The sequence below is a fragment of the Gracilinanus agilis genome, chromosome 1 (genome assembly GCF_016433145.1).
Source record: "Gracilinanus agilis isolate LMUSP501 chromosome 1, AgileGrace, whole genome shotgun sequence".
Lineage (NCBI taxonomy): Eukaryota > Metazoa > Chordata > Mammalia > Didelphimorphia > Didelphidae > Gracilinanus > Gracilinanus agilis.
In genome coordinates this window covers 313,706,155-313,720,350 of record NC_058130.1, presented here as the reverse complement: position 1 = coordinate 313,720,350, position 14,196 = coordinate 313,706,155, and the positions used below count along the sequence as shown (strand labels likewise).

At 33.7% G+C, this 14,196-nt stretch overlaps 1 protein-coding gene across 2 annotated transcripts in view; it reads right to left on the bottom strand.

The window, feature by feature from the left end:
* The window catches only part of KIAA0825 (KIAA0825 ortholog), a 463,565-nt gene that overhangs the window by 340,231 nt on the left and 109,138 nt on the right, over nucleotides 1-14,196 (bottom strand). For both annotated transcript variants that reach the window (XM_044662785.1, XM_044662793.1), the window contains exons 8-9: nucleotides 12,902-13,052; nucleotides 390-580 (exon numbers count right to left, since the gene is read on the bottom strand). In XM_044662785.1, coding sequence (XP_044518720.1) covers nucleotides 390-580; nucleotides 12,902-13,052 — 342 coding nt within the window. The remainder of the gene's footprint in view (nucleotides 1-389; nucleotides 581-12,901; nucleotides 13,053-14,196) is intronic.

The window sequence follows — 14,196 nt, the reverse complement described above, 5'->3', positions numbered from 1 at the left end:
CCATTGGGTTGAAATGGTCCTTATTAATATAAAATAAGAACAAAGAAATGAAAGGAAGAAAGAAAGAAGAAAGAAGAACGAGATAAAGGAAGGCAACGAAGGGAGGCAGAAGCTTTGAATGAGTTAAGGGTCACCATTATTTTAATGGGAATTATTTTAATTTAGTTATACAATTATATTTTAAGTTTTATGAAATCAAGTCATTAGAACTGTTTCACATTTCCCTTTAATTATCTGAAGAGATTTACCTGTTACCCTTTTAAGAGTCATAAACATTTAAAATAGGAACAAGCTTTTGCCAAATGAGTCAGAATTAAATTATGACTAACATAAAATTAAGGAAAACGATTTATTTGTAACAAAGTACCAAGAAATCACATTTCAATTACCTTATCTGTGGAGTTCTCTTATAACTGGGATGGGCCTGAGAATATCTGGAGGCCAGCAGATCCAAAGATTTCTCCAACACATCTATGAGAATCTCTTGGGCTAACTTGGGGGGTAGAACAGCCCACAGATCATGATGGAGAGCACAGCAGAAATAATGCCACATCTGGATAGAGAATGAGCATCTTTCCCCCTGGCAAAATCACCACACATTAAACAATAGAATCACATCTTCCAAAATGTCAGCTTGGTTCCTGTGAATCTTATTAGTTCAGGCTGAAAGGAAATAGCTGAAGAGTTTGAGACACTAGAAGACCAAGGAAGATTCTTGACAAGATGTAAAACATCTTTATTGACAAAGAAACACATGTTCTTTTTCAATTACAAAACCAACTATTCTACCACAAAGCCAAGCCACAAGTATTTAACCTCCATACCCTTAATTAACCTATTCCTGACCTATTGTTTAAATTTTACTTTAAAACTATCTGCTTTGTAGTTGCTTTACTAGTCATGCTCACTTAAGATAGTGGCTATGTCTTCTAAAAACATGATTCAAATTATTTAAATTACTTAAATATGTATATTTCTCTACAACCATTATCATTACTGACAGATTTTTATGAATGTTTCAAATTGCCCAATTATGATGAAAGGGCAGAAGTAAAAATAATCTTGCAACTACATTCTTACAGCTATGAAAGTAACTAAGGGGGTTGGGAAACTTTTGAAGATTACATTAAGCTATTTCACCTATGACATTTTAATAATACCAGAAAAGGGCACTAAAATCATATAATTTATAAGAATTCTAGGCAGATGTTTTATTTTTATTAGCATTTTAACAATACAATTTATAATTCAGCAGTCAAATTCTCATTCTTCTACCCCCACCTTAGCAAATCTCTTCTCTTGACAAAGTCTCCCTTGACTGTAAGGGGAACTCTATTCAGTGATGGTGCATGGAAAAAAGAGAGAAAAAAGAATATGACTCCAAATATCTTAAAATAGTTAATTAAATCTCAGAGAGTAAGTAAACTGATCCCCTTTTTCTCAAATCAGATTATAAAATTATTTGATATATTTCTGTATTACATAATAATATAAATAATATAAATATATATATACATATATATATATAATGTTCCTATATTATTTGATAGAGAAACTTTTCTTCAGAAAGCATCCTGTGCATGTAAGAATACTATTAAAATAATAAGACATTACATTTTCTCTCCTTAGGTTAAAATGTCTATTCTGAATTGTGAATCTCCAAAAAAGCATCTGTTACCCTCAGAGTTCATAGTCTCATCTGTAGACATGTTTAATAAGTCATGTTAAAGATATTAACTTTGATATTAACTTTTGATCACTAAAATAATTTGTATTCAATGGAATAATGGTTTTATTGATCTAGGGAATTTGGGGGACAAACATGCATTGTTATTTGCACTGGAATAATTTTTGTCAACAGTTTCACTTGAAGAGAAGTTCAAAGTGGAGCTGGGACTTCAAATATCTACTTTCCTTATTGATGACTTAATTAAGTATATAACTAGATAAATTTATAAGCATGTAAAATTAAACTGATATAGCTCATGACAGTGCCTCATAGTTTCACTGTTGTGTTTAATGATAAACTAGTACATTCTTTAGAAGTACAAATGAAATACAAAGAAATCTGGAAAATAATGGAAAGAAAAAAAAAGTATGAGAAGAATTAAGAACATACTAACTGGAATCATATGAAGAAAATTAAGTAAGAATGAATGGACAAAGAATTCTGATGGGGATTAGAAGGGAATAACATCTTATGATATGCAGTGAAATCAATTTAAATGTAAATAGTTTACTAAGCAAACTTAATTGATATACTCAATGTTAAGTTTTAAATAAAATATTTTTAAACAATCTGAATAAAAAATAACTTTATCTGAAGGGGCTGTGTTATTGTGAGGTTGAGGGGTGATATTGCAAAAAAAGTAGAATTTAATGATGATTTGATTATTTTTATATGCTACCATTCCTGGAGCAAATCACACTACCTTGATTCTTTTGATCCTCTAAGTCCTCAAATATATAAGAAAATTGACTTCATTGAGATTTGTACCATAGAAATATTCTCTCATATTTTATATTTCTTGAGTTTTTAAGTCTGTTTAAATTGAATTATATCACATGATATATGTGATATTCATCCATATATGTATGAAATAAGTTTGTATAAGTCATCACTTCATTCCAATGGACAGAAATGTGTCTTATTGACCTCCTAACAGCTAAACTTAAACATCATTGGAAACAGAAGAAGAATCAAGTGTTTGTTTTGTATGATCCGCCACATTCTTGTTGCTTATACTTGTATAAAATACTTTCTTTTTACTTCAAATGATCCTAAACTGGCAATCTTTCTAACAAGGCTTTTCAAAATGTGTTTTGTTACAGCAGAAGCAACAGTGTTTTCATTAAAGACAAAATATGATGCATTCATTTTTTCTGACCTGTTTCTTTATTTGTTGTAATTTCAAAACTATTCTACTGGTAAACATCTGTTATTTTTGCAGACTCAGTATAATGTGAGCAGATGTGAGCTTTTATTTAGATTATATATCAGGAAACAAGCAGCTGGGCTTTATTACATAAGCCACTCAGTATTATCTTTGAACAGACAATTTGTTATTCTTTGACTATTGGAAAACATAAGTTCCCCAAATTTGCGGCAGATGTGAACCATGGTAAAAGCTTGATTTTTAAAATGTACTCTGAATACAACCAGCACTTAATCAGTAAGATGCTGAACCTTTAGGTTTTCACACCCTGACAGTTTTTGGGGGGCAAATGCTTTATGGATGTAATACAGTTAGGGTACAATTGATATCACCAAACCATGGATGCATATTTTTTTCAGATATTGTAAATTAATTTATTGTTCCATTCCTATTTGCTATATGTGGAAGGCTGTTCCCTGAGAACATTATCATGCCTCTAGTCATGAGGATGCTATCTCCTTTTCTTTTAAGTCAGCCCTACTAGAATATTTTACTACTTCTGTTTTACAAATCAGTTGGAATAATAGGAGAAGAGGGAAAGGGGGAAGTAAGTGAGAGAAAAAAAATCATGTCAGATACTCCAGATGTCAAAACATTTAAAACCCAACACTATTTTTAGAAGGTTTTTATTTTCGGTGTATAAAAAAGCAGGATCACTTTATTTTTCAGAGCATAAATAACGATGCAGTAGCTCTGCAATTAAATTGTAACTACTGACCATGTAAGTATATGGAAGCTACTGTACCATGTAATCACAGAGTAACTATCTTGTTATTTCTGTCTTCTAAACTAGAGCCTATATCATAAGATCTAAAAGCTGCATGTTACATGGTAATTTGTTTTTTTAACTACTCAGTAGCTTCAATAATAGGGCCTGAAAATCCGCTTATTGTTTATGTCATTCTATGAAGCTATTCTCTGCACCAAATTACATTTAAGGAAGCATTTAGAGCTGACCAATTAAATAGTGCTGGATATATATGGTCGTTGAAAATATCATACAGGATGAGTAATTTTTGCTTTGACATATTCTCAGTTAGAAAAATGTAATAAGCACATTTCAAGCTTTCAGTTTACCTGAAAGCAAATTGGGGAATTTGTGAGACTGCCAAGGCAAGGAAAGGACCAGTGCTTCCATTCTTATCTCCAGCTACCAGCTGCACTCTGCTACTTTGCCTTTCTCTCCCTTACAAGCCCTCTCTACTAAGGCTTTTAGAAGTAGTCGTGTTGGGCAAAAGTAGAATCGATGTGGTTGCTAAAACTATCTGGGAAGGGTCACTGAAGAAGAGAAAGAATGATACAAAAGAAATAGGCTCTTTCTAAAGCTTCTTTAAAGCAGAGGCTTTCCCTTTTCTTTAATGGCAGCTCTTGTGCTAACAGTTGTCCTAAAAGTAAATGAAACATAATAATAATAATAACAATAATAACTGACTGGCATTTACATAGCACTTAAAAGTTTCAAAAGTTATTTCATGTACATAATCTCATTTTATCAAATGAATTCCCACTGGAATTAAGGTATCAACATTTGACACCTTAATGTGACGGGGCTCGATAGACCACTTTTATATGCCCTATAGGAGGCAGCCAAGTGGCTCAGTGGTGGGCCTGGAGCCAGAAGAATCTGAGTTCAAGTTCAGCTTCAGATATTCCTAATGGTGTGACCCTGGGCAAGTCACTTAACTTCCAATTGCCTGACAAAAGGACTCATGGATCCATTGGAGAAGGAAATGGCAAGCAACTCCAGTATCTTTGCCAAGAAAACCCCGTGGATAGCTATGGCCTATTGGGGCATGAAGAATTGGACATAGCTGAACAACAACAACAAAGTATGATCAAACATTAGTTTTTATGACAATTGGTAAAACCAGAAATCAAGATCTCTAATCTGAAGGAAAGGGTTTACATAGCTGATTTTAAAAAATCTATTCAGATAGTAAAAATGTTTCACACAAACTTCAAATCAACTTCAAGGAATTTCAAATGATGTATCCATGTATAAAACAATAGCATTTAGAAAGGAAATAATGTAATGAAATCCAGATGATGAATAATTTTACTTGGTCCTAAGTTTTGCTGCACTGAGACTCATTAGGGTTTAATTTCAGGATAAATTTAGGATGTCAAGATATAGGCCAAATGATTATAGGTAAATTGTGACTGGTCAGGTAGGTTTTATATATGACTCGAAATAATTGATGACAAAGAATAAGAAAAATAGAAAATAACAAACCATAGTCATCAAAGTAAATATTTTGATACTTTGATCAACTTGGTACCTTACTGCTAGTGTCCTTCCCCCAATGACAAAGATTATTATCCATATGTACTCTTCTCATTCTGCGTGATTTCTGTTCATGTCCTCCTATAAATCAACCACATGAAGTTGACCCAGTTCGCTGGTATTATGTGCATACCAGAAAAGCAAAATAGATTTTCTATCAATTATGGCCAGTCAAACTTTTCCAGTCACATATCAACCTACAGACATTTTTAACATATTTTTTCTCTTATGTAAGTATTGGTTGCTAATATGTTGCTGTTCAACATTGTACCTTGGGAGACCTTCAATTTTAATCCTTCAGAGCCTGACATAGGACTATAAAATCATAGATTTAGAGATATAACAGATCTCAGGAACCATCTATCCCAGCTCTCACTTTACATGTGAGAAAACTGAAGACAAGGAAGCTTACTCAATGTCACAAATAAGAAGGATTTGAGCTTCTCTGAATCTGGAGTCCACTGGTTCTTTCCACTGTATCACAATGCTTCCCAAAATGTCAACATGGAAGCACACTTACATGGAACTCTGATCTCAACAAAGTGAATGTTTTCTCTAGTGATGCAGATTATTAACCCATGCCTGCCCATTCTATATGATTTTTTGTCTATATGCTTCTCTAAGTTTCCCCAAAAGAATTTCACTTCACATTCTGGGACTTTCCTTGCTTTCTCTTGGCATTGCAAAGACACCAGACGACCTGAACAACAATTATTATTCAATCTTGCCATGTGACCAAATTGAATTATTTTTCAATCATATATTTTTTATAAACTTTATATACAACTCATCTTCACTACTCATTTGTTTTGTATTATAGTGTGTTATCCACCTACATTTGACTTCTGAATTTTAATCAATTGTAATCCTTTGGAGACTATAGATTTCTATGACTTCCTGCGATACCTATTGAATATTAGGACTAAAAAGACATGCCTCCATCTCAGGGAGAAGTCTGTAATGATTCAAAGACTCTTAGCTATTTATATGCAATCTAGCCCACTTTCCTTCCCATTTAATTCCAAGCCCAATTTACTGCCTATTAGCAATTTATCATTAGCAACATATCATGTAATATACATGTATGTATATTATGCATATATACAGAGATAATATGTATATGTAATATGACTTCTATGCTGTCCGTATAACTATATATCATGGATTAAGTAACAAGCACTTTTTATCCATTTTGAGTGATTTAAGAACTCATTCAGGAGTCTCTGAAATGTTCTGGGATCAAAACAACCAACCCAATAATATGTGCAAAAAAAAAGGAAACTCTATATGGAATATCTGTATTATATAAAGAATTCCTCTTCAACTTGGACTGTACAATGGATCTTCTCCATAGCAATGGCAAACATGATTAATAAACATACCTCTACATTTTATACCTCAACATATATTAATGATCAGAGGGTCATTCAAGAAGGTCATTACTTTATATCTCTTGAGAAATCATGCCTAATTTTGACATATGCATGATGCATTTTAAAGGGAGGTTATATATGCCTAGACCACTAGTACAATAATGTCATTTATGTGGGAAATGCCATTTTAGGTGATCTAAAGTGGTTTAACATGTGCTAAACCCCTATTAAAGATACATGATGATAAATCATTCTTTTGGAAGAGAACCTTTAAGGTAATATTTTCCTCTCCCAAATCAAAAGCAATTTCACTGAACAAGCATTTAACCCACAAGTACAATGTGCCAGGTATTGAACTAGGTACTAAGAGAAGTACAAAATAAAAAAAAAAAACTTTCCCTCCTTCAAGGAGTTGATAATCTGGCCAGGAGAGAAATGATGAATATATATATATAGACAAAATACATTTTCTAGACTTATTTATACATTACTTTACTCCATTTACTTCAAAGTCCAGTTATACTAATTTTATTGCTTTTATTCAAATATAATATTACTTCTGTCATCCCTATGCCCTTTTACTAGCTATCTTTTGTACTTGGAATGCATTGCCTCCCTGCCTTCACCTCTTGGAATTCTTTGTTTCTTTCAAAACTAAGCTCAAGACCCCTCGATTGCTAGTGCCTTCAGAGTATCTTATATCCGTTTTGGAGTGATTTTTCTATACTTGCATATAAGCATGTTGTCTCTCCCACTAGAATATAATCTCTTTGAGGACAGAGATTGCTTCATTTTTGTCTTTGTGTCCCTAATACCAGCACAATACTATCCATAAATAAGTATTTAATAAATGCTTATTAATGGAATGATTTAAAAATTTTAAATTTAAAAAGAGAACACTGACTCACCTGCTTTTTACTTTAACATCTTTACAAAACTTTTATGAGAGTAACCTATATATGTATCAAGGGGATGCTAGATGGACATATGAGAATAACAATAAAAACAATCTTTTTCTGTTACTAATGATGATATGAATTAAATTAATTGGTCAACCATTGCAAAACAGAGTGATTGTAAGAGTAATTTTTAAAATCTAATATCTGTTGTAACCATCAGGAAAGCACCAATTCTCCCATAATAGCTGACTAAGAATAAGAACAGGATAAGTCCTGTACACAGCTGTTGCTATGAGAAAGACTAGAGGAAGTAAAGTAATATTAAGTAAGGATAGGGGTCAAATGCCTCCATTGGCTGAAGCAGCTTGAGAAAAATTACTGAAGACCTGTGGAAAGACATTGGGAGACTTCCAGTAAAGAAGGTAATGTTCCTAAACAAGCTTGTTTTCCTGAAAAACAGTTCATCAAAAAAAGGTCACTAGAAGCAAAATTCAATAAGATGGGAGAGGAATATCACTTAGTTCATTCCATCCAAATGAGAATTATATAAGATGATGTCCAGAAAACATGAGCTTTCTGATCAGGGGAATACCAGGCAACCCTGATACAAGAGATTTAAAGGCCAGCATAGTCTCCAGTATCTAATCAGGACTCTAATAGGGGACAAAGTCGGTTTCTCATAGATCAAAGAAACAGAGAAAAAAAGAAGTGCCACAGAAAGTCTGCTCCTTCAGGATTTCCCAGAGGCCTAAAGCTAACACGACCTCTGATATGTGGTCTTAGGGCTTTTCAGGGCCATACCAAAGAACATTACCAATTCCTAGCAATTGACTACTAAAAGAAGAAGAGACAGGGAAGAGATGTTAGTTTGGAACTTGTTTCAAGGCCCTCTAGAATGATTTCTAAAATCCATCTTGGGCCTCCTGGAGTATCAACAGAGGACAAAGGAAGCCCGTAGAAGATGACTACATAAGGTGACAGCAATGGGGTAGCACCTACACAGGGATGCAAGGATACAGATACTGAAGACAAAGATTGTGGGAGAGGGTTGTGTTTAGTCCCAGATACCTGCATCAGGTGAGATGGCAAAAGAAATATCAATAGGAAACCAGAATCAAGCCATCAGTAAAGACTGTAGTAAGGAAATGATAATAACATTTATATTCTACTGGGGACAAGATCAAAGCCTAAATAGCCTATCCAAAAGCATAGGATAGGATAGAACCTAGACCTGGCACAAAGTCTGAATCTAGGATCTGTGGCTGGAGATACAAGTAAACAGAAGAAAATTCCTAATTCAACAACAACAAAATAATACAGGATAAGAGAATCTCAAGAGGTTAAACTATTGTGAAGATATGAAGAATATTAATTCTTAACTGAATAGTAAGCATTACTATGAGAAGTCAGCAAATGGTCTATGAAATTTAGAATGTAATTTTAAGTTTAAAATATTCCTTTAAGTCTCAAAGACTCTAAAACAACCCAAGAAATGAAACTAGAGATGAAAAAAATAAAATTAAGAATGCTTGAGAAAAAAATTGGAAAATAAATACTTTAGAAAAAAAAGAACCTTACCCAAGAAGAAGCCAACCTCCACGAAAAATAGAAATGGAGCATATAAAACATGAAACCAATAAGAAACATTAGAACAAAGTCAAAAAATTGAAAAAATTAGAACATTTGAGGCATTTGCTATAAAAAAAACAATCGACAAAGAACAAATCAAGGAAAGATAATTTTTCAAATATTGAACTTTCTGAAAAATTGCTTTAACAAAAAAATATAGAGCCCTTATCTTAAGAATTCATAAAGGAAAATTGTCCCCAAAACAAAGAACAAAGTTAAAACATAATAATCCAATGTTCATTCCCCAAATAAACCCCAAATCAAAAACACCCAGAAATCTTATATCCAAAATGCAAGCTTTTCAGGTCAAAGACACACTACTTAAAGCACCCAAAAAAGAAAAAATCAAGAACCAAAGGGCTTCAAAAAGATCTCAGAGACTACAATGATAGTAAAGGTAAGGAAATATGGAATATTATATGCCAAAAGGCAAAAGAAAGAGGCTTATACCAAAGAATAACTTATCCTGAAAAACTCTGTTCTAATAGAGTTCTATTACTTCTAAAATAAAAGGAGAGGACATTCAAGCATTCTACATATAATGCCAGAAATGGGTGGAATATTTGAAATGCAAACACAGAATATGATATTAAAAGGAATAAGATAAAGAGCAAATTTTTTCTAACATGGGAAAAAGAAACAATGTCTTTAGAACTCTACTTTCTTCAAAGGTCAACAGTAAGTAAAGAAAGAGAAACACAGGACTTAAAATGTAGTTGTTGGTTTTAGGAGAAGAAAGAAAAGGAGGAAAAGGAAGAACACATTAGGGAGAGGAATTTATTCTTTTCAAAACTGTGGTCTGCCAAAGGAACTTATAATAATGGAGGTGGGGGGGGGGGAATCAAGCATTTCAGAAGTGTCATGGTTATCAGAACTAGGCAACAAATGGCAAAAAGATAAATATTTCAGTATGATAAATCCAGGGAAATGTGTGGGAACTGGGAGAGGGTGCTCTAAAAGGGAAGATATAGTTGCAGAGAAAATAATCACAAGCAAGACAAACCAACTATTCTGGAAAGAAAATTGAGTTATCATGCTGTTTCCAAGTAAACATCCAGCAAGAATCTCAAAATTTGGACATCATATTCCCTAATTAGAAGAAACAAAAACAAAGAAATATGCAGGATAGAATTCAGAAAATGGAAGCTAGCCCAACTTTTTTGGAAATCAATCAAATGCTCAGACATAGAACAAAGAAAGTTATGGATGTCTGTAGATGGAATTGTATTCTTCCCAAAATTCCCTAAGCTCCCACAGAATTTTGGATTTGAAATCAGGGCAAACTATTCAAAGGGCCACTGTCCTTGACTCTAAGAAGGAAGAATTAAAAGGGAATTCAAAGGGAAGATGGAACATAAGTCAAGTGAGATGCAAGAAGCAAACAAGGAAGGAAAAAGGAGATGTCATAACAGGTAGATGGAAAGACAGCAAGCAATTTAAGGGAGTTCTAAACTATGGCAATGAGAATGAGAGAAATCTAAACTATGCCTCTGGCAAACCCTACACTATTTTTCTTGTCTCAGTCCCCGGGTGACAAAGAGAGGACTTTCTCAATGGAATTATTTTAGCTAGCTAGGATTTGTTGAGTTAGCAGGATTATTAGTGAGCAATAAGGCTGGGAGAACAGGGAGACCAAATTGGGAGAGAAATAACATTGAAGTTTTACAAACTCAGATAAGATTTTCCAACATAAACTGGCTCAAGTTGTGAATTGTATATTTTAATTGGAATTACAGAGCAGTAGAGGGAGATAGTGAATAATACTTGAGGCCAGATTCCTTCTAAACTACAAGCTGATATGAAGCCCGAGGCTACAAGCAAAGTATGGGTAGTCTGACTCTCACTTTCAGGTCACCAGCAGTGACCATTTGGGGCCCACCATAGTTTTAAAAGAAAGCTCCATCCCTGTGGGAAGAGTAAATTGAAATAAAATCATGCCTATACAAAAGGAGAAGGGAGGAAATGGGAAGTTTTCCCTCCCCTCTCAGAATGTTGAGGGTTTCAAAGGCCTTGCTCAGGAGCAGTTCCTGCTGCCTCATAAAAAGTATAGAAGGAAATCTATGATTCTTATGATACTCTCAATCAGTAACTAAAAGCAAGTGCCAAAAGATTAAGGTGATTCAAATAGACAGAGCAAAACAAAAAAATATTTTAACCTTAATCAAAATTTTATTACTAAGGCTTGAGAAAGAAATAATTTAGGGGAGAGAAAATACTGAAGAAGGATAATGTGAAAAACTTGTGGCTGACTATATAAAGTCCAACACAAGGAAAACTCAAATGCATACTAAAATATTTTTTACACAGGAAGACATCATTTCATTCAGTAAAAGCTGAAAATAGGCAGAGGCAATTAGACTTGCTGAATCTAACCAAATCTGATTTACAACTGAATAAAGTAAGTCTATGAAGCAGCTAACTTAGAAGAGCAGTATCATTGGGTTCTCCATGGGAAACATTTGCTTCAAGTCAGTCAATGAAATGGCAACAAAGGGGCCTCAAAAATGGCTGAGTCATGCAGTATTTATGAAAATGGGTGCATTTAGGATGGCAATTCAGGCCCAGGTCATCACCACCAGAATTTATAGAATAGTAACCTTAAGAAGCCTAGTTTTGGTCATCAACATAAATTATTTAAGGTAATGATTGAAACTCAACACATCAACACATGGAAGCTGTAATATAAGGATAATAACAATATTTTGGCAATGTCTTATCCCAGCACTGTTTCTAACCAAACATGAAAAAAAAGAATGGGAACAATTAGTACTGTTAAAAAACAAAATCAATAATTATAGCTGATATTTAGATAGCCCTTTAAGATTTGAAAAACACTTTAAATACATGATCTCATTTGAGTTCTCATGACAGTACTGTGGTACAAGTGCTTTAGTGATATGCATTTTATGTGTGAGAAAACTAAGGCCATGAAAGGTTGTGGCTTTCCCAGGATAATAAAGATAATATTAGGTATAAGTCAGGATTTGAAATCAGGCTCTTCTGATTCCCCAGTATCACACTGCCTCTCAGCTATAATCAGCACCAAGGTAGAAAATGTGTAGGCAAGGTGTGTGGACAATGAGCTATGCCCAGAATTAAACAGGGCAGGGGTGACAGTAGGGAAACCACTTATTGCTTCTAACATAATTACAAACTTTTCCTTATAAACAAAAGTCTTTTAAAAATGATTTTAGTGATTCTAGTCTATAGCCACATATCATGGAATATCACAATCTCCAAAAATAAAGGTTGAGGAAGTGTCTAGTGGAAGTGAGTACACTATAATATATTACTTATGTATAATCATACAAGAAAAACCAAGATGATAAAAGATACCTGTTGCCCAGACTGATATAAAGTTAGATGGACAACCTATACATCAGTTCACATTTCCTGGGCAAACACTGAACAGATGGGAGAAAACAACAAGAAAAAATGAAGCATTTCCTATCATCAGTACCTCTGAAAACATGTGTTGCATTTTGTCCTGGCATCATCATCTTTCTCTCTATGTTCATTATTTCCCTTTTTGGTATATAGCATTCTAGCTCAAATTAAGATATTTTTATTTTTAAACAGAAGGAGAGTACTTATGTCTAATTATTCCATAATTTTAAGAACTATGTTTTTCTAAGTATAAATCCAATATTTAAAAAATATTATCCTAACAGTCCTTGTGTTCAAGTAATACCAATATTATGCTTTTAATTAGGCAGAAAGCAGGTAGGCAGTCAAACATATTTGTGTAAAAAAGGAGGAATAGTAAACTTAGCTTCACACCTCATAAAAAGCTTTGTAGTCATCCCAGTGGTGGCTTTCTGCATCCTGTAAAATGCTTGTAGCACAAACTCTGACGCAGTAGTCCGTAACTTGATACTGGAGAGTGCTGATGAGTTCCTGATATCGCTGGACAGGCACTAGGAATAGGGGTCTGTTCAGAGGGAATGATCAAAGACACAGAGATTTAAGACCTGTGCAGTAGGAGGTATCAATCTCCAGAACTACAAATGGTTTTGATTATTAAATATCAATCATTCATTTCCTCCCTGGTGTTGGAGTCTAAACCAATGTTCACTTTAAAAAAGAGAGAGAGAGAAAGAAAGGAAGAAAAGCTGGTCTTTGTTTTGCCAATTCTTTGAAAATCCTACATCTTAAATTCTACAAATATTCTCTTTAGCTTGAGACAAATTTCATTGTCAATAGGTCATTCATAAATAAAATTATTCTCAGTAAGCCTCTTTTTAAGATCAGTACATTATCTAGGCAACTGATACAAAATTTCATAGTTGGAAGGGACCTCGGCAACCATCTGATCAGTTCTTTCACTATAAAATATAACATACTCGACCAGTGCTCCTTCAGCGCCCCCTTGAAAACTTCCAGGAATGGGAAACCCACAGCCTACTGAGACAACTCACCCCACTTTTTAATAGCTTTAATTATTTGAGATTTTCCCCCATACCTCAAATTCCCAGTTCCTTTAGCTTATCCTTTTATGAAATGAACAGAAGACCTTTTACTATCCTAATGATTCTTCCTTTGGACATTCTACCTTAATTACAATCACTACAGAATCGCATGCATTTTTCAAAAGTAACTTTTATGAAAGTACCCTTTGCTCTTCTACTGCAAACCTTTTAACTTTCAAATTTTGATTATGTAGACAATCTTATACACTTTGAAAATTCAAAGGAAAAAAGTGACTTCTGACACTTTAAAAAATAAATTCAACTATGAAGCATTGCATCTGAGAATTCAAAAGGAAAAAAATCAATATTTATTTTAATAATTATTTCCTTTTTAGCTATTCATTCCATATCATCTTCTTTTTTAGTAAGAAGTGTCATATTTAGTACGTATTTGTATGAATGGCAGAGCAATAAGCCAAGGACCAGTAAATAAAACTTTGCACCAAAATTTAAGAGTGCTGATAGCATTTGTGCTACTCTAGCAGGTAGAAATAATAGAATTTTGCATGTAGTTTGCAAAAATAATAAAGTTAAGATAGGAAGCTTCCTCCTACTAGCAGCAGTTTCTCAAGACTCCTAGCCCCATATTGTTCTCTACATCATGGA